Source organism: Cyphellophora europaea, assembly GCF_000365145.1.
Source record: "Cyphellophora europaea CBS 101466 unplaced genomic scaffold supercont1.3, whole genome shotgun sequence".
Taxonomy (NCBI): Eukaryota; Fungi; Ascomycota; class Eurotiomycetes; order Chaetothyriales; family Cyphellophoraceae; genus Cyphellophora; species Cyphellophora europaea.
In genome coordinates, this window is record NW_008481809.1 from 1156535 (window position 1) to 1181327 (window position 24793).

At 54.3% G+C, this 24793-nt stretch overlaps 8 protein-coding genes across 8 annotated transcripts; 4 read left to right on the plus strand and 4 right to left on the minus strand.

The window, feature by feature from the left end:
- Positions 1-530: 530 nt before the first annotated feature.
- HMPREF1541_03324 (uncharacterized protein) lies at positions 531-1488 on the plus strand (the record flags this gene model as incomplete). The annotated part of the gene is made up of 2 exons (XM_008717676.1): positions 531-561; positions 611-1488. 2 exons carry the CDS (start codon positions 531-533, stop codon positions 1486-1488), a joined length of 909 nt encoding a protein of 302 aa, XP_008715898.1.
- Positions 1489-2030: 542 nt separating this feature from the next.
- Positions 2031-4460, plus strand: HMPREF1541_03325 (uncharacterized protein; the record flags this gene model as incomplete). The annotated part of the gene is made up of 5 exons (XM_008717677.1): positions 2031-2052; positions 2103-2172; positions 2226-2297; positions 2349-2772; positions 2826-4460. The coding sequence occupies 5 exons, from the start codon at positions 2031-2033 to the stop codon at positions 4458-4460; spliced, it is 2223 nt and encodes a 740-aa protein (XP_008715899.1).
- Positions 4461-5328: 868 nt separating this feature from the next.
- On the minus strand, positions 5329-6326 carry HMPREF1541_03326 (uncharacterized protein; the record flags this gene model as incomplete). The annotated part of the gene is made up of 3 exons (XM_008717678.1): positions 5329-5831; positions 5925-6182; positions 6230-6326. 3 exons carry the CDS (start codon positions 6324-6326, stop codon positions 5329-5331), a joined length of 858 nt encoding a protein of 285 aa, XP_008715900.1.
- Positions 6327-6932: 606 nt separating this feature from the next.
- On the minus strand, positions 6933-9727 carry HMPREF1541_03327 (uncharacterized protein; the record flags this gene model as incomplete). Its single annotated transcript, XM_008717679.1, has 4 exons — positions 6933-7010; positions 7058-8596; positions 8640-8980; positions 9025-9727. 4 exons carry the CDS (start codon positions 9725-9727, stop codon positions 6933-6935), a joined length of 2661 nt encoding a protein of 886 aa, XP_008715901.1.
- A 302-nt stretch (positions 9728-10029) lies between these two features.
- HMPREF1541_03328 (uncharacterized protein) lies at positions 10030-10975 on the minus strand (the record flags this gene model as incomplete). The annotated part of the gene is made up of 2 exons (XM_008717680.1): positions 10030-10921; positions 10968-10975. The coding sequence occupies 2 exons, from the start codon at positions 10973-10975 to the stop codon at positions 10030-10032; spliced, it is 900 nt and encodes a 299-aa protein (XP_008715902.1).
- A 492-nt stretch (positions 10976-11467) lies between these two features.
- Positions 11468-13937, plus strand: HMPREF1541_03329 (uncharacterized protein; the record flags this gene model as incomplete). The annotated part of the gene is made up of 2 exons (XM_008717681.1): positions 11468-11721; positions 11771-13937. The coding sequence occupies 2 exons, from the start codon at positions 11468-11470 to the stop codon at positions 13935-13937; spliced, it is 2421 nt and encodes an 806-aa protein (XP_008715903.1).
- A 1264-nt stretch (positions 13938-15201) lies between these two features.
- On the plus strand, positions 15202-15881 carry HMPREF1541_03330 (uncharacterized protein; the record flags this gene model as incomplete). The annotated part of the gene is made up of 3 exons (XM_008717682.1): positions 15202-15542; positions 15596-15748; positions 15800-15881. 3 exons carry the CDS (start codon positions 15202-15204, stop codon positions 15879-15881), a joined length of 576 nt encoding a protein of 191 aa, XP_008715904.1.
- A 2953-nt stretch (positions 15882-18834) lies between these two features.
- HMPREF1541_03331 (uncharacterized protein) lies at positions 18835-24417 on the minus strand (the record flags this gene model as incomplete). The annotated part of the gene is made up of 1 exon (XM_008717683.1): positions 18835-24417. One exon carries the CDS (start codon positions 24415-24417, stop codon positions 18835-18837), a length of 5583 nt encoding a protein of 1860 aa, XP_008715905.1.
- Positions 24418-24793: the final 376 nt, after the last annotated feature.

Below are 24793 nucleotides of genomic sequence, written 5' to 3' on the forward strand. Positions count from 1 at the left end.
GGTGTGCCCTGGCTAGTGCTCGTAGGGGCCCGCTCACACCATAGCAGTCCACCACGGGCGCTGTGGGTGAGGCTAACGGCGCCAACCAATAGGTGGCGGGGTCGGCAGCATGACGTCGCATGTTGTGGGGAATCTGGGATCTCGTGAAAGCGAAAGTTGAAGCAAGTGACAAGCAACTCCCGCCTCACTTGCCAATTGGGAGCATGCGCTGCTTCCTGAAACCTGATCCTTTCCACTTCTCAAATTTGCCTTACACTGCAAGTACTGTTACTTTCCGGTCTAGAGTCTCCACACGTTCTGCGCCCAAGATCTTCAATCGACGCGATCATTTGCGCGACAGTACTTCGGACCAAGTATTCCTCACCCCGCATCCTTGCGTAGCAGAAAATCCGCACCTCCTTACTCCCTTCTCACCACCACTGCGACTGCTTCCTGCGAGTCTTCTCAAGACCCTTCCGAGACCCGGCATCGCCAGCGGTGTCTGACGTGTGTGGTCTTTCAGACATAGTCCATACTCGGATCTCGCCGTCATGAGCAAAAAAGGCCCTACCCTCATTAATCGTGAGTAGCCTTGTCCGCGCATATGCTCTCTCCGCTGACCACTTCTCAGTCCCTCCTCCCCCTTCCGACCCTGCCACCCCCAATGAGATGGGCCCTGGCACCCCCAATTCGACCACTACCTCACTATCTGCGCTCTCAGTTGTTGCGATCAAAGACGGCGCCGTTGGTCATGGCGGCCGTGGCGCCGCTTCCTCCGCAAACACATTAGAGGCTGAGCGCGCCGATCGAATCTCGAGATTAGCCGGCCTAGAGCGTGTTGCTACTGGCCGTCACGGTGCAGGTGGCCATCTCGCCCCTGGTGGTGCCACTCAGACTCCTCCCAACTACGTTGACAACACTCCTCTGTACAAAGAGCGAAGCACGGTTGGTAGTGCAAGCGCTACTGGCAGCGTCGGCGGCCGAACAACTTGGGCTAGTGGAAGTGTTGACTACGATGCGGACAAGATGAGCGAAGATCAGGATGATGGCGTCTCTAGCGTTGGCGGCTTCAGCGACGAAGATAAAGCTAGCCTCGTTGGATTTGGTGAGGGGGCAGGCAGCACAGTCAGCGGTCCAGTATCTACAACGAGCGCCAGAGCTATGGCTGCACGCAGCATGGCTAGTCCCTCCACGCCACGCACCAGCTATCCGCCTTCTGGTTCAGGTCAGAGCACTCCCATGAGTGGCATTGTACCCACAGCGGCTGCTGGCAGCACCGATCCTAGGATGATGGACGGTATGTCGTACGACACGAACATTGTCGACACCACCATGCAACCAGCCCCGCCCATCAATCAACCATCGCAGGGAAATCGGTTCAGCGGTGTCGGTACCGAGATGGCGGAAGGGATCATGAGAGATAGAATGAATGAGTCTAGTGGCGGTCGGGCTATGAACACTCCAGATACTTCTCAGACGCTCGGCAGATTCCCTTTCGAGCGGGAGTAGTCGCGAGATGCTGGATCCTGTTTAGATACGGATGCTTGGGCGTTAGGATCGGTTTGGAACGGAGATGTCTGGTGCCGACTGCAGGTCTCCGTAGATGCTATGTACAACTACAATTGATGAACGAGAACACCGTCGGACGGCGGGCTTGAGGAGTTCTTTTGTTTGTATTGATTGTTGCAATTCGCGTCACAGTTTCAGCCTCGTCACGCGGCCAGCATTTGCGCGCTCTTGGCGAGATCCGCCGATATTTTTCTGGGGCATCCGCATCATCCTCCTTCGAACACCTCTTCCATTCTGCTTTCGTCCACGCCCAAACAGTTTGACGTCTTCTCACGCAATCGCTCACATTGACTTGTGAAGTACTGAGACTCGCTCAGACTGTGGCAATTCCACTCGACACCTGCCGCAAGCCTTTCCCTGCCCTTCCAAATACCGCCTGAGACATCCGATCCTCAAAAAACGACAGATCTACTATAAGAAGTTCAACCCTGAGAATTTGCTCTGCCGACTTCGTACTTGAGAAGTACCACTGTCTCTACACCATGGCGACTACCCAGTTTGCCTGTAGGAACATCCCCAGATTTGAAAAAGACCACGAAATTGACAATATTCAGTCCGTACGCCTAAGAGTATTGGCATGGTCAACGGTGAACCATCCTACGAACCTGTGCCTGGCTTTGATAGGTATGTCAGTCGAAATACCTGAACCGGTCAAGAAACTAAATATATTCTTACAGACCCGAAGGCAACCTTCGCTGCTGCTCTTATTCTCCCTGCGGCCGATACTTCGCTTGGGCATCTCCCGAACAGTGAGTCTGGATTACCGCCATATACGAAAAACCAGTTCTGACAGTTGGCAGGGTGAAGATTGTGGACGCTGACTCAGGATCAATTATCTCTACCCTCCCTGCGGAGAACGTCTACGAACTTGGCTTCTCCCCCTTGGGCACTTACATCATCACGTGGCAGCGTCCTTCCAAAGACGAGAATGGCGACGCTGTGAAGAATCTCAAGGTCTGGCTTGTGATCGACGACAAAGCTATCGCCGAAGGCGTCGAGAAAGAGACGGTCGGCAAGTTTGTACAGAAATCCCAAACAGGCTGGAATTTGCAGTACACTTTCGACGAGAAGTTCTGTGCAAGGGTCGTCACAAACGAGGTGCAGATTTATGAGAGCCAGAACTTGACCCAGGTGTGGAATAAGCTGCGCGTTGAGGGTGTGGCGGACTTTGCCGTGTCCCCTGGCAAGAACCACTCGATCGCTGTCTTCATTCCCGAACGAAAGGTGAGACGGCCCCCGCTTGTGTGCAGGACAAGACATGCTGACACGAGGATCAGGGCCAGCCAGCTGCCGTGCGAGTCTATAATGTCCCAGAGTTCACCATCCCCGTCTCTCAGAAGAACTTTTTCAAGGGAGACAAGGTGCAGCTGAAGTGGAACGACCATGGGACCTCGTTGATCGTCTTGGCTCAGACTGAAGTGGACAAAACGGGCAAGAGTTACTATGGAGAGACCACTTTGTATCTCCTGAGCGCTAACGGCGGCTTTGATTCGCGGATCGACCTCGACAAGGAAGGGCCAATCCATGATGTGTCTTGGTCGCCAAAGTCCAACAGCTTTGCAGTGGTCTATGGATACATGCCAGCGAAGACTGTCATTTTCAATAATCGAGCGCAGGTCGTCCATACTTTCGCCCTTGGGCCACGCAACACGGTCTTGTTTTCGCCCCACGGTCGCTATGTCCTCGTTGCAGGTTTCGGCAACCTTGCGGGCCAGATGGACATCTACGACCTGGAGAAGGACTTCACCAAGATTTGTACGATCGAAGCGAGCAACGCCAGTGTTTGTGAATGGTCGCCCGATGGTCGCCACATTCTCACTGCCACCACTTCTCCTCGTTTGCGCGTCGACAATGGTGTGAGGATTTGGTATGCTGGTGGACCGTTGATGTATAACGAGGACTTCTCGGAGCTGTATCATGTCTGCTGGCGCCCTCAGCCTACATCGGCACACCCCATGCCGTCCAATGCACTGTCCACGGTACCCACCCCTCACATCAGCGCCACCCAGTACCTAGGCACCAAGAAGACGCCCAGTAAGCCTGTTGGCGCGTATCGCCCACCCGGCGCCCGAGGTCAGGTCACACCTCTCTCATTCAAGCGTGAAGATGAGGGTGGTGCGGTCTTTGTCAGAGATGACCCATCTTCGTTCTCTAACCACGTCAATGGCTTTGGCAAATCACGGCAACGAACCGTACCTGGAGCAGAACCCACGGATGAACGTCAACCACTTCCTCCTGGTGCTGCTCCTGGTGGTGGGGTTAGCTTGACTGGCACTGGCGAGGGCGCTGATAGCGACATGTCGAAAGCAGCGAAGAAAAATGCGAAGAAGCGTGAGGCCAAAAAAGCAGCTGCGGCCGCGGCGAAGGAGCAGGCTCTTAGCAGTGCCCTCGCACCTGAAGGACAGGGCAATCGCAACCGCAACGGTAGCAGATCACGCAGTGGCAGCAATGCCCGTGGCGACGGAGCTGGTGGTCAAGGCGGCCACCAACGCAGCCGCAGTAAGGGCTACGTGCCTGCTCCTGGCCTAGATGGTAAAAAGGACAGGAGCCGCAGCAACTCGCGTCGTCAGAGAGGCGAATCGCAGGTTAATGGCCTACCTCATCGCCCCAATCCAAACAACAACCAGAAGAAGTCGCCTCTGCCCCCTGCTATCGACACGAAGCCTCCTCCACCACCTGTTCCGCAAGGTGATGCACCGGAGATTGACATCACCCTGCCGACGCCAACCACTCCTGGGGGCGCTTCGAACACAGAGAAGAAGGTCAGAGGGTTGCTCAAGAAGATCCGCGCCATTGACGATCTAAAGATGAGACTGGCGGCGGGCGAAAAGCTTGAGGATACGCAGATGCGGAAGATTCATAGTGAAGAATCAGTGCGATCGGAGCTTAAAGCATTGGGAAGCGCTGGATAGGCACTGGCGTACGAGCTCTTGGAAGTGGCCGATGACTTCGGACAGCTTAAGCTTGAGTCTCACCCTCCAGCATCACTCTAGCGAATGTTGACAGTCGAGGAGAGGCATCCGCGCCCTCGGCTATCCTCCCGCCACAACACTCAGCCGGGTCTGTTCCGTCGAGGGACAAATAGCTTGCAGGCGAGTGTGCTTACTGCGTCAGGCCCAGGTAGCGCAGGATGTGTGAAGTGTTGGACCCAGGTCACACAACATGTGCAGGTTGTTCGGTAGAATTGCTGATGCATAGCGAAATACCGAAAAGGGGCCGTTTGGATCACTACTGTGAGATTACAAAAAAAGAATACTAGAACCTTTACAGGATGTCTCTTCTTCAAGTTCCTCTTTGCAAGAGCATGTGGTGGTATTGTGGCGGCGCCGCGTTTGGATTCGTAGTATCCACGCTCGGCATGGTAACGGGCAAGGCGGAAAGCTGCGACCCCGAAGCACCAGAAAGTCCTCGGAGCATCTCTATTTCTCCTTGCAGAGAGGAGCTAGCTTGTGCTGTCCTCGTCTGTGTCTGCCGCTCCCAGTGTTTCAGAGCACTGAGATATCATGCTTGGCCATTTGATGTTACTGATGTGATTCTGCAGTCGACGACTGAAATGAAAGTGCTCCGCGTTCAGAGATCCAAACAACCGGTTCCGACCTCGAACCAAATATCGCTTCGCAGCCTGCTCTGCCGTTGCCATCTGTCTGCCATCAGTGCATCTTGCGACGGCCTGATTCCTCCCCATCCCCAGCACTCACGATCTCGTCACGCAACCTGTTCCTACCTTTGCCGACCTCCTCCCCCCCTCCCAAAGAACCCATTGTCTCTCCATACCTCACCTCATTCCCCGCCAACAGGCGCCAACACACAACAGCTAAACTCCCCCGCCAGCCCGTCCCCACCCATCTCCTGCTCCACATACGGCAGCACCGTCATCTCCAGCGCCTTGCGGCCCAACAGTCCCCCGCCCTCCACACCCTCGTCCTCCAACTTTCCCAGACATTTTGGCCCCTTCCGACATCCGTCCATCTCATACAGCATCCCGTCCGCGCCGCGCACGAACGCAATGAACGCGTGGCCCGGATCCTCGCCTAGTGCGGGCGGGACGGTGTCGCCTTTCACGGCCGCGGCGGCGTGTGCGGCTTCGATGGCTGGGGAAGTTGCGATGAGATCGGCGCGAGGGCCGGGGCGCAGGGGCAGCGCGGCGGCGCGCAGGTTGGCGAGCGTGGAGTCTGGGAGGATGATGGGTGTGTCTGCGGTCGAGGTAGCGGTGGCGGTGGCGGTGGCGGGCAGGGCATGGTGTGCGTTGAGCGTGCAGTGAATGATGCCCATGAGGCCACAGCCTGTGTTTGATGTGAGTTTGGTCCAGATTAGTCCAAATCCAAGGGGGGGATTGACTAAGCAAGCAGAAAGGGAAAAGAAAGAAAAGGACGTACAGTTGACGACGATCTGGCGGAACCACAGAACGGGGTCCTCGTCACCACTCCCATTGTAGTCCTGCTCGGCTTCAACCTCGGCGCGGTGGCGAGCCTGAGCGCCGTCGGTGTGAGGATACACAAACAGCAGCGCCAGAGCTGGACGCGGAACGAGTGCGAGCAGGTCCGCATCTGTGAAAGAGTACAGGTCGTGCAGGGCGTAGGATGGAGACAGGCCGAGCGTATGGGCTAACGGGGTCAGTGTTGAGGGGTTGTTCTCTGTTGCGGATGTGTTAGGCCCGATTTCACAGAGTCATGGTACGTACCCAGCGGAAGGAAGACTTTGCGGCCTTCAGAGTTGATGCCAGACGTGGAATTTGTGGTCGACATCGAGCTAGGCTCAGGCACACCGTTAGTCGACATGGTGTAAGGAGGGTCGCTCTATTGGTGGCAGCAGACACGGCAGACTTTTGTTTTGAGAAAGCTTTTGTCCAGGAAAGATCATCAATCCTCTGTCGATTAATTATTCCAGCTACAGGAGAAGATCAGAAGGACTGGGCGGAACGTGGAGGTGACTTAGGGTAGGGCGGGGAGAAAGCATCTCAGCTGGGGAAGGCTGGTACCCCTTTCGAGCCATTACAAATACTTGTGGGGGAAAATCATCCGATTCCGTCAATGTACAGATGTCTTTACATCATATATTAGGCAGCCATCACCACGTCAGCCTGCCATTTATAGCGTGAGTAATTGCTGCATTCTGAGATTGATGAGACCCTGGATTTAGAGCGTTTAAATGAGTAGTATGGACCAAGAGCATCCACGAAGCGATTTTGTTGGGCTATAGTCTTTATGCTATGCTACAGTACTCCATAATTCGCATTACAATGATGCAGGTCCTCCACGACATTGCGTGAGCTAATACTAGTCTTGGGCACCTTACTCTTGTTATACATGCAACCGATTATCATCATGGTTCAGCCAATCGAAGCAGAGACCAGATCTTGTCAAGCCTGACACTGGCTCAGATGCTCAGAACATCTCACAAGTAGGTTCCTTGGCTGGACAGTTGAAAGCGTCGAGGAATTCTTGGGTATTGGCAATTGTGCCCTGCAAATTATCAGTTTACACCAGTAGCGGTACAGGCTACAACTTACCAAGATGCGGGCGGGCTTGGGAGCATGTTTATCAGTGAGAACACGCTCAGCCGCTTTTTCTGGAGTGGTTTTAGAGCACCATCGACCTCCGTACGCGATCCAGAAGAGTTGTTGCTTGGTGAACTTGTCGAGACCAGGTAGTTTCTTCGATGACTGTTCCTTCTCTGCCTGCTGCCAGGCGATATAAGCAGCATGAACACCGACCGCATCGGCAATGTTTTCTGACAGGGTCAAGTTGCCGTTGACTTGGTACTCCTTGTTCGGGCCTTTCACGGTAAAGTCGGAGTACTGTTGGGCGAAGCACTGAGCCTTGACATCAAAAGCAGCACGTGTCTTGTCACTCCACCAGTCTCTTAGCTTGCCGTCTTTGTCGAAATGTGATCCGACTGGACCGAAGCCGTGCGACATCTCGTGTCCGGCAATGGAACCCAGAGAGCCATACGACAAATACTCAGGTACTGAATCATCATAGAACAAGGGAGGCTGGAGTAGCGCAGCTGGTAAGACCATCTCGTTGGCAACATGGTCGTAATATGAGTTGACGGCAGTGGAATACATCTGCCACTCATCATATGCGGTGGTACTTCCAAGCTTCGACCAGATGCGCTCGGTCTCAAACTTGGCAAATTCTAGCTTGTTGGCAAAATGTAAATCACTGATGTTCAGCTTCCTGTAATACTTTTCGATTGAGGAAGGGCTTTGAATGTCGGGATGCTTCCCCGGATAGCCAATTTTATGTGTCATTGCTAGAGCTTTCGTGATGGCGTGTGCTCGGTCGTCTTTGGTCATCCAGTGTGCTTCGTCCAGCATGTCGACGAAAGCCTTCTTGACTCGATCAGCAATGACATTGGCAGCTGAGCCTTTCGGATCGGTGTATTTCTGCTTCACGAAGAAGCGAGACATAACCCAGCCAAGGATCTCGTTGACTTCTCGAACGCACTGACGCCACGGCTCCGCAGGTAGCTCCTGAGCGCTACCTTTCAGCTTTGCTTGGAACTGATTGAGACGCTTCAGCTTGGGATGATCGATCTCCTCAGCAAGCTTGTGGATGACTTTCCATGACATGAAGGCTTGTAAGATCTCGATCGGAGTGCCTCCAAGAACAAAAGACAGCCGCTCTAGATATTCTGGCGACGCAGCAATGGCTGAAGTAGGATGGACTCCAGGAGCCAAGTCTTTAATGACTGTCTCAATTCCAATCTGAGGAAGGATGGCCTCGAGCTTTCCAATCGAGATCTTGCTGTAGGTTTTCTCGATGTTGCTAAGGTCTTCAGGCAGGGGAAGTGCAAGAGCCAGCTTCACTTCCAGATCGATCACACCTTCAGCGATGTCGAGAACGCTCGAGTGGATGTTCTGGTGCCGACGAAGAATGGACGAGGAGTTAAGATGAACGTCGTAGAAGACTTTGAGAGTTTCGGTAGCGACATCTCGGTATTCCTCAACCAGAGCGGCATCTCTGTAGTTGTCCGGAGCAGGTAGGCCAATAGCAAGGACGGGAGACAGGGCCACGGTCTGTGTACTAGGTTCCTTGGGATCAGGCTGTAAAATTAGCGAAGTACAGACGGCGCGTGAGCTAACTTACAATGACATCCATCTTCACTAGGGTATCGATGCCAGTCGTCTTTAGAAAGACAAACACCTTGTCAAGACCCTCAACACGGCCGAGTGTCGTGATAGTGGATTGGTCCAGCCGGCGGGCACCACTTCGTCCATATTGACTTGTAGGTAACAGCTCTTTGATATGATCGACCAGAGCTTCAAGTGGCTTCAAGCCCGACTCTCGAGCTTGGGTGTGGTCCATGCAGGCAAAGTAGGCTTTCTTGAGCATCTTGAGAATTGCCAGGTCGTTGTTGGGAACCTTGGAGTCGTCCAGCATCACGATACGCTTGAACAGTGACTCGGCATGATCAGCCACGAGGGTACCTGGGATTCTTAGCATAACTCGGCTCAAAATGGCAGAGACCTACCAGTGTACATATCCCCTTGATCCTCTCTGAGATCATACTGCTGGCCAAAACCACCGCACGCGAACTGGTCGAAGTCGACACAGGGGTCAACGGCAACTGTGTGGTAATTCAGCACCTGTGCACTCTCTTGAGCAGTAAGGCGTGGGTCGAGATTTCGGAGAATGAAGTTGGAAGCCCGAACACAAGCGGGAGTGGTGCAGATGTCAACCTGGTGTTTGTGCTGGATCTTGTCGATCATGACCGCTGTGGTCAGGCCGGCAACCGCAACAGCCAGCACGCCGATTGTGACACCCATGACCTTCTTCGGGTTGTTCTTGACAGACGAACCGCCCTTTTTGGCACCAGAGGCTATGGCATTCCCAGCTGACTTGGCAGCTTCGCCGATGTTGGCTAGAGCGTTCTTGAACCGGTTGCCAGCTCCTTTGATGAAGTCAATGGTGCCTTTGGATGCTCCTGAGCAGCAATCTCTGCAGCGCCGTGGCTCTTCTTCAGGTTCAGATTCGGCTTCAGAAGGAGCAGGCTCTTCCGCGTTGTCGTCGGCAAGGAGGGGGGCATCTTCCCTCCGGTGGTGCTTTGCATCGTGTTTGCGGTACAAGCGAGCAGTCCAGCTTTTGCTGTGCTGGTGATGATCGTTACCATGGTGATGTCTGGAAGGGCCAGACTTGGGTAGAGGACCAGGCCTCTTGGTGCTGGGAGAGCTCATGGCTCGGGTTCAAAGGCTAAGAAATGCTCGAAGTGAGATGTTGGGACAGTCTGCAATGACCACAGGGATGCCGGAACAGAGGTGGAGAGAGTAAACAGATGTTGAGGTGATCAGGAACGTATTGCAATGCTTGCAAGCAGAATGGGAGCAGGGAAAAAGAGGAGGTACCAATGCCATGCGCTCCTACCTTAAAACTCGATTTGCACTTACCTCATATGTACATCACTTTGGGCCGACAAGGGCAGGTACGAGACCGGTTCGTGGTCATTAAACGTGCAGGACTTACGAAATGCGGCACAGATCTAATCGCCTGGTTTGCGTGGGCTCCTCGACCGATATCTTTGTCGATCCCTGCTTCTGCTTCGATGTCTGTGATGGCGGTGTCGGCGATGATGTGTATCCTTCGACCCTGTCGCATGTTTATGACGACGCTTTGTGTAGCCATCGTCCAGGTCGAAACCCTCAATGCTATCGGCGTCGCTGTTTTTCCTTCGGCGCTGAGCAGTTTCTCTCGCCAATGTTTCAACCTCGTTGAGATCACGCTCTCTCTGTGCCTTCCACTGCCTCCTATCTTCTTCAGCCCTGCGCAACTGCTTTACCCCCTTCTTCATGGCTGCCAGTGGGTCACTGGCATCAATTCTCTGCTTCTCTCGCTCTTGTCGTCGTGGATCTGCATTACCCCACACATCCGTACTGATCCTGTCTTGTCGGTAGCTACCATCCGACAAACTGCTGCGGTACCATGGGTCACCGGACTTTGCGCCATATTCGGCGGCATCAGCTAAGCGCATGCCCCGGGGCTCAACGGTCTGTTCTGCCGGCTTTGATTGATTCTGACGCAGCTGCGCGTGGTCTGATAACAGGTCGATATGACCGTCGCGATCAAATAAAGCTGGTCCCTTCATTGGTGTGTTTAGAACATGCTTCTGCACCTGCGCGTGGGTACCATTCCCACCCCGATCGGCTGTTTTCCGTCTCTTTTGAGAGTGTCGGGGCTCGTCGTCCGGCAGCGTAGGTACTTCAGCCTCTGTAGACTGCTCGCCTCGCAATATGGCGAGCCTCTTATTGGATTCCGCATCTTGTTTCTGGCGTTCTTGTTCGGCTGATCGGGCCTGGGCCTCCGCTTCATCCTTTCGTACACGCGCGATACTTTCTGGGTTATAGACATTCCAGGACTTCTTGCCTAGGAGATGACTACACGATCAGTCTCCGCGGTAAGAACCAGTCAGTGCACACTCACAGAGGCATCTCGACGGATGTCGCAAGTGCTCTATAGTGTTAATTGCCGGGTCATTTCCAAGTGTTCTGAGGTGCCTGGTCTACCAACAGTAGGGACCATAGGTATATTGAGACCACAAAGGCTCAAGGCCAGCCAGGCGATCTGCTACAGAACTCGTTAAGCGAACCGAGATATGCCGTGAAGGACAAAGAAATCGTGCGCAGGTGCGGTGCCCGAAAAATACCCCACGATTCAGCCTCATTGTGGCGGCGTCGAGTGTACGTCACAGCCTCACCATCTTACTGTTTCATGCTGCAGCAACATCGGCGTTTTCTGTCTCTTACCGAATCTCAAAGCCAGTGTTTGAGTAGAAAGGACTTGCACCATCGACCCACCTTGGAAAGTGGGCGTGCGTGGCTAGGAATACGTGTCCTTCGGCGGTCCAGGCAGCCTTGATAGATCCGCCATCCATAAATTGGGTACATTGCACCTCAACTTCGAACTCCGCACTACCACACGAAATGTCATACGGCCGGGATCTGTTTGGGGGTCGCGGTCGCGATACGCCGCCGCAGGGCCCTCCGAGCTACGATCGACGACCGCCACCGCCCGGTGCGTTTGGCGGACCTCCTCGGCCTCCTCCACAGCAGCAACAGTACCCGCCAGCCATGCGAGAAAGCGGCGCACGTCGGCCAGTCTCTGGCGGCCACGGACGTGGGTCGTGGTCTCTTACGCCTGTCAAAAGCCCAGATAATACCTTCACCTTCCGGAACTTGTGAGTCCTTCTCTTGGGTCAAATGGCTCGTTTACTAACTGACCCATAGAGTTGCGGTGTCGACTCAAGACATTCCACCCTCCCGCGATGGCTCTGACGTCCTTTTGCTTGTCAATGGCATGTTCGTCGTATCTGCGCGACCGATCGACCAGTTCCAACCCGGAACCATCGGCCTTTCTGAACCACAAAGATCATGGATGGGAATTGCTTTGACAGACCAGGTGCAGGTTGAGGTGTACGACGTCTTCAGTCAGGGTTCACAGGCATATCTAGGTTCAGTTGATATCGAAGTTGGCTTTGCCAGCAAAACAAAGACCCCACAAACACCATACGACCAGGATGATCTAGCGAAAGAGGTTTCGAAGGTCTTTCAAAATCAGGTCTTTGCCCCCGGACAGCGATTCCTTATGGACCTGCGAAGCGTGCCACTCAACCTTGTCATCAAGACAGTTCAATTGATGGATTTGAACGAGAAGGCGTCATCCACGCCGCCTGCCTCCGACCCACGATCGCGGGGCATACTCACTCCTCATACTCAGATGAACTTCTTCAAAGACGCAAAGACCAGCATCAACATCAAAGCGTCCACCCGTCGACCGGCCGCCAACGCAATTATCGCGCCAGACTTCAAATTTGAGGACATGGGTATTGGTGGTCTCGATGCCGAGTTCAGCACCATCTTTCGTCGCGCATTTGCTTCTCGCATCTTCCCTCCTGGCTTGGTGGAGAAACTCGGAATCCAGCACGTGAAAGGCATGCTGCTTTTCGGCCCTCCTGGTACTGGCAAGACGTTAATCGCTCGTCAAATTGGCAAAATGCTCAACGCTCGGGAGCCCAAAGTAATCAACGGTCCGGAAGTTCTCAACAAATACGTTGGCCAGTCTGAGGAGAACATTCGGAAACTCTTTGCGGATGCCGAGAAGGAGTATAAAGAGAAAGGCGATGAGTCAGGGCTACATATCATCATCTTCGACGAACTCGATGCCGTGTGCAAACAGCGTGGTAGTGGTGCGGGTGGTGGCACTGGTGTTGGCGACAGCGTCGTCAATCAGCTCCTGTCGAAGCTGGACGGCGTGGACCAACTCAACAACATCCTCCTCATCGGCATGACGAATCGAAAGGACATGATTGACGACGCCCTGCTGCGGCCTGGCCGTCTTGAGGTGCATATGGAGATCTCGCTTCCGGATGAGCACGGTCGACAACAGATCCTCAACATCCACACCACCAAGATGCGTACCAACAATGTGATGGACTCGGACGTTGACCTGGCCGAACTCGCGAAGCAGACCAAGAACTTTTCTGGTGCCGAGATCGGTGGTCTGGTCAAGTCTGCAACCTCGTTTGCCTTCAATCGACACGTGAAGGTCGGCACGGTGGCCGGTGTTTCCGACGATGTGGCGAACATGAAGGTCAACCGAGAGGATTTCCAGCATGCACTCGAGGAGGTCAAACCTGCGTTTGGTGTGAGTGAAGAAGAGCTCGCCAATTGCTTACGCGGCGGCATCATCCACTTCTCGCCATATATCCAAGACGTATTGCAAGAGGGCCGTTTGTTTGTCAGCCAAGTCCGCAACTCGACATCCACGCCTGTGTTCTCGGTCTGCCTTCACGGGGCTCCAAACAGTGGAAAGACAGCCTTAGCAGCGCAAATTGCGATCGACAGCGGATATCCCTTCATCAAACTTATTTCGCCCGAAGATATGGTCGGCATGTCTGAGACTATGAAGATACAGCAGCTCACCAAGGTGTTTATGGATGCATACAAGTCTCCAGCCTCGGTCGTGGTGCTGGATAGCATTGAGAACATTCTGGAATGGGTGCCCATCGGCCCGCGGTTCTCCAATCCCATTCTGCAGACCCTGATCACGCTATTGCGCAAACAACCACCGCAGGACCGTAAGTTGCTGATCCTAGCTACCACTAGCGACCGGTCTTTGATGCAGCAACTTGGTATCTGGAACAATTTCTCGTCCGACATTCCTGTTGCGGTGGTGAAGACCTACGATGAGCTCGGCTACATCATGCACGAAAGCAAAGCATTCAGTCAGCAGGAGATCCAGGCCTCGATGAGGGAGATTCAAGAAACCACGGGCTCACAAGAGGTCGGCGTGGGCATCAAGAGAGTTCTTCTGGGTATGGAAACGGCTAAACAGGACGCGGATAAAGCCTCGAGGTTCGCGGGCGTGATGGGAAGAGCGATAGCAGAAAGGTAGAGAAGAGACGAGCGATAGAGCGGGGGGACAAAGGAGACATAGAATCCCGCCTTAAAAAGAAGGCAACCACGTGATAAGGACCTGTCTTCCCACGTACTTGGGCCCTCGCTCCTTCCTCCCACCGCTGCGCCTTCTGTGACTATATCCTCACTGTTCAACTCTGCGGATACTCTGCGGACACTCCTTCCGGAAAGGCAGAGACATGATGGTCCCTGCTCACGGCCGATCGGACGGTGGATCCGCGGTAATTACGGGTAAATTACAATGACGCAGTCTGGACTTGGAAGGGTAATTTGCATATTTGGGCCCAAGTGCGCGAGGCTGGCTTGTTCGCTCAACGTCGTGCGTCAAATTGCCAGCTCACCACCTACCGAGGACGGACCAGGGGAGGGAGGGATCCTCGACCGGCCACAGGCGCTTGTCCCAAAGAAACGGCGGCGGTTGCTGCTTTTTGGGTCATGGGCTCGGCTTGGGGAATTTGCGCGGTGTGTGATTGCGGAAGGCTAATCGTGCCCGCCAGCACCCTAATCCTCCTCGACCACTCTTTGCTTCTCCCTCTCCCACACCACCATCCACATGGCTGCGTCGGTTGCAGCGCTGAGCGTCTGGATTCCGGGACTAATGCTCATCCTCGACTTGTCCTGCCTTCCGCCGTCCAATCCCTACTTGCATGTTCCGCCCACAATGCCGTATTGTCCAGACCTTGTCTGCCGTCCGCTCTTTCGGCTCGCTTCCTGCCGCTACCCTCTTCGAAAACTCTGCTTCTCTGCTCACCCCCCACCCTGGTCCATGTCATTGAGAGATTATCCCTCGTGTCTGACTGGCCTTCTCCAACCTTGTGACTGCCGTGCCGACCTGTCCATGCCACTCGGTCTCTTGGTCCTCCTCCCCCCGCCTCGCCTTCCTCTCCGACGCCCCTTCGGATTGGACCTCTGTCACCCGGAGCGGGGTCAAGTGGATGCCATTACACCAGGATGAGATGATGAGATACTCAACAGCTTCCGCATTGGTCCCGTCACCCCCTGATGCTTGATGAGTTGTCACGTTGCTGCTCTGAGGGGCCCGCCTCGAGGAACATCCCCTCGATGCGGTCCAAGGCCCTCCCGCTCGCGCCTATAAATTTGTGGCCTGGTGCCGGACGGGAGTCTGTCTTTCCTTCCTTCCTTCTCATCACTCTTACCCTGTCCAGAGTTTCCAAACACCCAAGTACCAGTCTGCATTCATCATATCACCTCCTAGCACAGCAACATCCCAACACACCATCATGGCTGCTTCATACTCTCGCCATGGCGTTCACTATGCCCCTCCTAGCAAAACATTGCCCATCACCATGCCCTCCAAAGCTCCTGCTCTGCCATACCCGACTTCGCGCGTGGCCATGTCGCCACCGGAGTACTCTGATTCGAGCGTCTATTCTTCCCAAGGCTCTCGTCATTCGCCCAGATCGTACTCGGCACGATCCTCCACCTCGCATGCTCCATCTCATTCCGACTACGATGTCTACCGCGAAAGCGATCGTGACGTTTCTGAGATGCTCAGCAAACGCATGCACAACGCTTTCGATCCCATCACCATGGATCGCTCCCTGGCAAAGCAGGCGCAAGAGTAAGTACTTGACGCCTCGCCGAACTGTGACAACATTCTGACGAATTCTGCAGTTCTGGCAAGCTCAACTCAAAGGAGCGCGAATTGCGCGAGCTGCAGGAGAGGGCTCGTGCGCGCTTGAAGACGGCCCGTGTAAACTTTGCGCAGGGTGTCGAGGACGCTCGCGAGGTTAGGCGAGACCTGGACTATTGCAAGGAGACGACTCAGTGAGCGCCCTTGAGACGGACCACTGCCCATCATTCCTGACAATTTGCCAGATCTGTGAAATCCAAGGCTGAGCGACATCACTCGGATGCGTACGCGAAAGCATCCAAGAGCCGCTCCCGGCACGCTTCTTAAAATTCACGACTTACGACATTTACGACTTTACGACGACACGAATTTCCTACATTTCTTTTTGACATTCATTGTAATCTACAACAACCTTAGCAAGCGGCATGTTGACATCTGTCACTACATCCGATTTGGCTCTTTGCGAGAACACAGGTGGAGCGACGACCAGCGGTATCTCCCCGCATTCACTGCCCTGACCACATAAACATGTCTTTGAAACATTTTCGAGGCATGTCGTCCGATTACAGCAAATCACAGCGCCTCATTGCCTTCCAAGACTCCCATTCGCGCGGAGACGAGATCAAGTTCAGCCTTGGCAGATGCCCGAGGCGATGTTGACGTGGCAGTGTCCGAGCGCCAGCGGCCCCAGCTTAAGTTCCGCTCCACCCCCCAAAAGCGGGATAAAAAGTTGCTGCTTTTGTCGGACCAGCGATCTGCGACCAGCGGCACGCCGTGGCCGCGCTTGCGGGGCCGTGATCGCGTGGCTGATGACGTGCAGACGCAAGCCGAGCCGAATTGCCTGCAGCAACTACGCATGGGACCTGCATTTGCGCGACCGTGCTTTCTGGGCGGCTGCAAGAGACCCAAGGAGACGGTCAGTGCGATGCTGAGGCCGGTCGATTGGTGGCAGGGATCCCTGTCCGGGTCCGGAGGTGAGTCTGTGGGAGTTGGGAGAGAGGGGGATCAGGTGCGGGTGGGCATACCCTGGAGCGTGACGAGCCGGGGCTCCTCTTGCAGGACCATGCTAGGTTGTACCGCACTGGTCTGCGTAGCCTAAGCCTGTTTGGGCGCTGGTGGGTGTGCTGAGGGCGAGTGAGGGGGCCACTATCCGAGCAGGTGGATGATTCAGACCGTGAAAGGGTGAGAATGTATGAAAATGCTGGGACTGGTGGCACCTCTGCAAAGTTCGGATTGGTGGGTATGGAGAGATGAGTTTCGTGGCTTCTTTCGTAGGCGCGGGTCCAGCCGATTAATTCGAATTCTGTTTTAGTTAAGGCCCCTGTTCAGGGCAGCCATGGTACCGATGTAGGGAGTCAACGTACCCGTAGACTCGGTCCTCGGTACCTATTCTCGCCCCTGTAGGCGGTCCCCGCTTCCCCGTAGCCTATTTGTATCGGGCATCATGAAGAGGTCGTAAGGCGCTGAGGGTGCCGGGAATGCTGGTCAAGCTGGGCCGGTAAAAGGGAGCTGTTCCGGCGGTAGCAAGGCCAAAACGCCCTAAGCACAGCTTTCCCCTGGTAAGTGCTCTTCTCCTGTACTTGTCCTAGGCGATGACCGAGCACCATCTCAACGCTCAGTCGTCGGCCTCCCCACTCATTCCTTGGACAACGAGGCGAGTTGAACGGACACCATGCGGCATAGCATCATAGAACAACCCGGAACTTTGAGGCTGACACTGACCTTGACGAGCAGCAACACCACGCTTAGCTGCTTCGAAAAGCCCAGGATCCTATTTCAGCATCAGCACGAGTAACAGGCAACTCACGGCATCATCACTTCGGCAAACAAGCCGCTCCGTCAAAGCTGTTCGGGGCAATGCCACACTCGACACGAGCTGGGCCCGAACTCGTGGTCCGTGCGCAAGGCTGGCCTCTCCTCAAATTTTGAGTGCTCATCTCAACTTCAGCTCGACTCCGGCAACCCTTCTTGGCACCGGGCATCAATAATGTGAGCCGCCGCAAAGATTCACGACATCGATGGCGTGCCCTTGATCAAAGTCGAAGCCCGGTCGTTGAAAGGCGAATCAGACTCAGCTGAACAAGCTAGACCTGCGGTACGGCCCGCTAACCGGTGAGTTAGTGCTGCGTGGTTCCCGCACGTCAGATACCTTGCAGGCAACGACACGAGGGATGCTCGCGAGGTGTCTTGACGGCAGAAGGCAGGGTGTCTAGGAGGATGACCTGAGGGGGGCGCCGGCCTCACTCCAGGCAACTACTGCGTACAGGACATCTCGCTCTCGACAAGCCACGCGCGGCAACGACTGCGCCGCCCAACAGGCTTCTATCGCTGATTTGTAACATGAGACACACTCAGTGCAGCGCCAGAACTCAACGAAGCTCGTTCCGCTGGCTATGTCTGCCAAAAATCTTCCGCGGCGTCATCTGGACACCGATTGCCCTCCCCAACTGCTGACTCCCAGACCTGACCAGTGTGCGGAAGTTGAGTAGAAACACAGCCCACATACTGCCTGAATGGGTAAAGGGCAACGAATTCAGGAAAGCATCAACCGTTCCACACATCATTTCTGGATCTGAACAGGGTATCGCGACTATCAAGGAAAAGGGAAAAGAAAAAAGCAAGTCTCGATAAAGACAAATCCACTTTCAGAAACATCTCCACGTCTTTAATGAAAACGTAGCTTACTTACTACTCCCTACTCTGCACACATGGTCTCTACCCTGATCACGTTTAAACCATGTCTACCTTCTCCGTCTCATCTATTCGTCACAACAAGCTTCACTTCAGTCATACCATGAGTCGCATGTTCTCATGTCTATAGATACTTGTACCCTATCTATCTATCTCCTCTCTACTTCCTTCCCTCCCTCTCCCGCTTTCCCCGGTCATTACCACCTAACTCGGACCCCTCCTCCTCTCCAACGCTCCTGCTCAGGCTCCTCGCATTTTGCTTGCCATAGTATATATATGGCTATGCCCGTCGCATCGTCATTACTTCCTTTTCTCCGTTGCTCATTAATGTGTTTGTGTTGTCGTCTCTGGGAAAAGAGGACAGAAGCAGAAGAAGAAGACAGAAAAAAAAAACACGCCTGGTTTCGGTAGAATGGTTCATGGGTGTTTGAAACCGAATCGCTTTTCCCCCTCTGGTCTTTCAATCTTTGCTCCCACTGGTAGTATGCTCAACTCGCTGAATTGCACGCTGTCATGTCCAGCATGCACGCTCCATACAAAAGCATATCTGATCGCCATAATCAAAGTATTTTGGACCGTGAGGCGTGATTCAAATCTCCAGCGGTCGGTCCCTCAAATAGACGTGCTCCATTCCCTCCGCCAGCAATCTCACCATCATGGTCCCCAACAAGCCATATTCCACCGGCTTGGTCATGTAGTCGGAGAAACCAGCCGCAGCGGCGGCCTGCCTCTCCTCGGGCATCGCATTCGCCGTCAATGCCATGATGGGCACCGGTTTCAGGCTCCTCTCACGCTCCCACTGCCGGATCTCCATGCATGCCTCATAGCCGTTCTTATTGGGCATCTGTATGTCACAGATGATCAACGAGTAATAGTTAGGCGGATGGCTCAGAACAGCGTCGACGCACTGTTGCCCGTCGCGCGCCTCGTCGTTCTCCAAGGCCACTTTTTGCAGATACTTCCAGATCACTTTGCGATTCACGTCACTATCCTCGACGAGCAGCACGCGGTGACCTTTGTTGCCAATGGCCTCTTTGACTGAAAGCGCAGTATTTCGGAAATTGTCCGTCGATGTTTGCGCAATCTCCCGGGCGCGATCTTTGCTAAGGTTGCGTAGCTGGGCAGGGTCAAAGATCATGGCGAAGACCGAAGGCTTGACCGGCTTATGGATAAGATAGGCTTTCCGATTAGAAGCGGTGAGTGCTGCAAAGTCCTCTTGGATGTCGCGCTTCTGGTAGTGGTCTGTAATGATCACAAGAGCTGGGGGGGTAGGCTGCATGCTTAATTGCCGCATGAATAGCATGATATCAGAAGATGCAGGTATGTCAAGGACAATGTGCGTAAAGGTTGGTGAGGTTGGACCGTTGAAAAGCTCCAGGAATTGACCAACGTCTGCAATTGTCGTGACATTGGTGGGAATTTGCAGAGGCACAACATGCTCTATATGTTGTCTGATGGCTGCTCGTGCGTGTTCAGCTGGGCAGATTACCACGATTGAATACGTGGCAGGGTGTGCTTGATCAGCCATGATAGCAGCATCATTGTCACTCCGAGTGCGCCGAAGAGATGGGTGCATGGCCAAGGCCTGTTCCGACATCAGCTGTCGATCCGTAGAATTGAGTCGATAGGGCACATCCTTGGAGACGCTGTCTTTGCCTCGTTGAGATTCTGGTGTTGGTACAAGTGATGATGCTGGCGATAGAGTCGCACCATGGCTGACAGAATCCGAACGGAACGATGTCTGAGCTGATGTACTCGAAGTGATGGGGGGCGATATCATATTTGGAGACACGACATTTGGCGGCACTACGTCCGGTGACTGCGTTTCTGGAGAAGTAATGTACCTTGAGAGGCCAGGGGTCTGGATGACAGCCGAAGGCGCCACAGGAATTTTGCCAGCAACCATGGTCGAAGTTTTGGTATCGGATTGGGATCGTGAGCTCATTGACGAGCTCTGCCGATGTCGAGCTCTGTTCGTAGGTTGTGGCGAGGTCGCTTCCTCGCCAGGTGCCGGCAGCTCGACACGGATGTAGAAGCTGAACGTGGAACCCTCTCCAGCCTGACTCCGAACAGATAATTCGCCTCCGTGCATCTCGACAAGTTGTTTCGACAAGAACAGTCCCAAACCGGAGCCAGCATCATGATTACTGCCCATGCCAATCTGACCAAACTGCTTGAACAGTCGTTGGAAATCGTTAACATTGAAGCCTCTGCCCGTGTCCACGACCTCAAAGTTGAGTAAAGCAGTTTGAAGACCTGTAGCACTGACCTCCTTGTCTTCTCGTAGAGTGCAAGCCATGTGCACTTCACCTTGTTCAGTGAATTTGACAGAATTTCCAAGCAGATTCAGCAAAACCTGACGCACACGGAATGGATCGCCCTTGACGTTCATCGGCACGTTGGCATCGAGCGAGTAGTTGAGTTCGAGGTTACGCTCGATAGCCCTGGACGATACAGTATCAATTACTTCTTCGCACAAAGTCCGCACATGGAAGAATTTGGGCAATAATGTCATCTTGCCGGCTTCAACTTTGGTGACATCCAGAATATTGTCGACGAGCTCCCGAAGATTATTGGCGCTGTTTTGGATGGTGTCAAGCGTACGTCGCTGGTCGATATCGAGAGGAGACTCAGTCAGCCAGGGCATGCTTCCCAAGATACCATTCAGAGGTGTGCGAATCTCATGCGACATGTTTGCGAAGAACTTTGTCTTGGACTCCATCTCCGAATGAACCTTTTCGTTGGCCTGATTCAGCTCGCGCTCCAAAGCCTTGCGGATCTCGATATCGGTACAGGTGCCATACCAGGAGGCACGCCCACTCGACAGCAAGGCAGGGTCAACTCTGACCAGCCGCACAAGGAACCAACGATACTCGCCTCCCTTCGAGCGTAAACGAATCTCAGTCAAATATGATACACGGCCGTTTTCGTCTCGCTCTTCTGTGACTGAGCCTTGCTTGATCATGCGGTCTAACGATGTCAAGTCGGGAGAGAACAGGTTTTTCTTGACCGGTAGCTGGCCAATAGTCTTGTTAGATGAGCCACTCGAGCCTGAATCGCTTTCTGTGGGTGTTCGACTGATAGCAGCCGCATCTGACGGCGAGAGAATCCCACATTTATGGAGATCGTCCCGATGCACATGCCTGGCAAAGCCGAGGCCTCGAGCATCCTCCAGGTTTTGACCGGAGAAGGTGTGCCATTGTTGATTGACAGCCACAATCCCCTCGCCTTCAGTGGCTTCGAAGAGGACTTGCGGAATTGCATCAGCCATAGCTCGAATCTTAGCATCGCGGGCCATTGAAGACTCGCGCTCGCTTGCTTCCAGGTTCTTCATGTATTGCTCATGGACATCTAGGAACGACCCGATCCAGTAAAGGAGCCTGCCGGTATTCGACAGGAGGGTGCTGGCTCTGAACACAAACCATCGGAAATCCGAATCACTGTTGAACCGCTTGACCCGGATGTAATGAGTGAACTGGCTGCCAGACTTTAGAGCGTCAGCCCAAAGCTTCATGAGGCCGCCGCGGTCGTCAGGGTGGACATTCTTCCATGGATCTCTGACGCGTCCCTCGCCTTGACTCCTGAACGCATCGAATTTTCGATTCGTCCACACGAGATCCCCGCTACCTGGCTTCGCCAGGAAAAGCTGCAATGGTACCGCGTTCAACATCAGCGTTGAAATGAGGTCCGGTAGTGGCTTTTCGCCTTCTTCTCTCGACATAGAGCTGCGATGCAATGACGACTTCCGCAGACCATGTTCGTAGCGATCAAGTGCTCCAGACACATCGCCAAACTCACTCTCCGAGGTCTGACTCCCCGGTCGAGGCGATACAGGCGCGGAAGTCTCAGCATGCCCTTTGGGGGGCGGTGCCTCTCTTCTAGACAATGCTCTAGAGCCACTTCCGGGCTTCTCGTGGAAGGCTTCGGCTTCGAGGGATTTCCGTCCGGACGGAGTCGCGGCTTTGCCGCCTTTTGCTCGCTTTGCTGAGAAGTATCCTTCCACGATCTCTGCGCCTGACCGGCCTGGGGTTGGTGGAAGGCCCGCGCTGAAGCCAGTATGCTCGTGTAGCGGAGTGCTGACGATGGAAGAGGCTGGACTCTCGCGCAGCCTGCTGCGCTCCATTTGTGGACTGGGCTCTCCCGAAGGGAGCGATACAGGAATTTTCTCCTTGTCTTGGGTCAATTGACCACTTAGCTCAGCTACCAATTCCAACTCGGAACCTTCATCAGAGAATGTACCCCCCAGGCCGAATGATGCCTCATGTCTCTGTGCAATGCCCCCACGTGCACGGTCCTGAAGATTGCTGTACTGTTGAGCCAGGGAGAATGAGCATGCCAGGTGAGGCAGTAGATAGGCAAGAGAGTATCTCAACGTCATTGGATAGGGATTCATCGGTGACAAGAACGAGAGTACAGCAATTGGAAATCTCAAAGTCGAAGGCATCGGGCCTCTCGACGGTTGTATCAGTGGTATGTGGACCAATGTTCTTGCTCCATCACCACCTATGGCACTTAAGCTCTGGTTTGCCTCTGCGGAGTAATCATACGGTGGCGGATCATTTGTGAAAGCGGTCTCGTCTACTGACGTGCTTTGAGTGAAGAAGGGTGATTCCGCGGGATCTGGTCTCGCGGCTGGCGATGGCGACGGGCTTTGAGACCACGGAGAAGGTTCAGGTTGTTCATACTCATCGACAAAGCGCATCGACGAGAGTCGCTCGCTCCGTTCGCCAGGGCGGCGCTTTCCCTTCAGGTCTGTTGCTGATTCAGGCGAGCGAACAGGGTCGCTTGGCTGTGACCGAGAGGGTGCCGAAGCGTCCTCGCTATAAGTCCGTGTTAAGACAACAGGTGTCAGCTTTCCAAATAGCGGCGAAACGCCAGTCCTGACAAGTAATGGATCGATCTCTTGCTCAAGAGGCTGTAGGGCCCTGAATACAAGGCATCTAGCTCTGTCTTCGCCTGACGCTAGATCTGTGGGTGCGGACGACGGGACGTCAAGCGTAGACTGAGTCCGGGGCGTAGGCGCCTGTCGGGTCAATCTGGGTGCTGCCGTTGTGGTTGTTGCTGTTGCTGCCGTTGCTGAGGGCTGCTGCTCACCCGTCTGGGGGTCCATGCTACTGTTCGACCGCAAGGGGCCCGCAGGACGATGGCGGGCGCGACTCGCAATATCTGGCAGGGGACCAGCGATTGAATGTCGACTTTGCAGAGCCGGCCGCCGCGCAGAAAGGGAAGCTAGATCAGAAGATGTATCCTCCCTACCACCATGCGCGGTCCTGAAATCCATTTCAGATGTGCCTAACGAGTCAAGTGCCGACATCCCAGATGCGTCGCTCCCAGCTAGATTAAAGGTGGCCTTCTGACCCCAGGGCACATTCTCCAGGTCAGTGATATCCCCCGGCAGTGCCAATGAAGCTCGATCGGCTCCGTATATTTCAGACAAGATCTCACAAACGTTGGCCCACCACATGTCTAATCCAGGCTCAGCGTTCAACGCTAAGATGATCTCAGAAAGGTCAGGCATTTGATATGTCGTGTCTTTATACATCTGGTTGATGTTTGACGTACGTCCGGTGGGAGTATCAGTATCGGCTGATGAACGGGTGTCGGGGTGCATCGCGAAAGCGGAGATGTTGTCCACAGGCTCGTTTGTAGGCGACAGTAGAGTGAAGGGTTTATGCATTGGCCCTGACCGGTGACTGAAGCCTCGGCTGAGCTTCATTTGCATGCGCGGGAACGGGTAAGAGGGCGTCCTGATGGAGCCGGGTGTCACGTTGGCGGACGGCCTGATGGTACGTGCTGAGTCCGTAGACATCGTGCCTGAGACGACAGACTCGTCCCCCGAAGACAAGTCAGCCTGAGATACAGCTGGCGACTGTTCGGTGCCGCCACGTTCTCTGGCTTTGTTGCTGGCATTATTGACGTGCGCGGTTGCCATCAATTGCTGTTTCTTCTCCAGGGCTGAAGCCATCTTGATCCTCATAGCTTCCAGACTCGCGGCATCGTGTACGACGGCCCCTGTGTGGGCTTGTCCGAGCGATGACGCCGAGGGTTCGCTGATTGTCTTGTTTTCTTTCGATGCGCCTGCCGCGTTTACGTGGTTGTTGTCATCGTTTGCTTTGTAGGATTGGGCGCGACTGGGTGGACGACCAGGTCGTGGAGATCTGGCCGGATTCATGCTGAGCACACCCACTGCGACGGCCTCCCCTGATATTTCTTGCGAGTTTTAGACATGAAAAGTAACGTTCATGACGGTTGCCACATCGCAAGTGACACTCGGAGGCGATTACGGCAAGGCTAGGAGGCGAGCAGTGGCGCGAATACCGAGCAAAACGAGAGACTTCGAGTGTGTATCTCGGCGCGGCGAATGAGAGTCAAGTAAGACTTCGGGAAGCAGGCAGTCTTGCACAAAGAAAGTGGGTAGCGGAACAGGAATGGTGGGCTGGTAGAGGAGTTGGCGCTGGATCAGGTCACGATCGAGTGGGTGTGGGAGCAGGGAGAGAGTGGTTTGAGTGGAAAGGCTTGCTGCATGCAATGACGTCGATCCGCCGCCA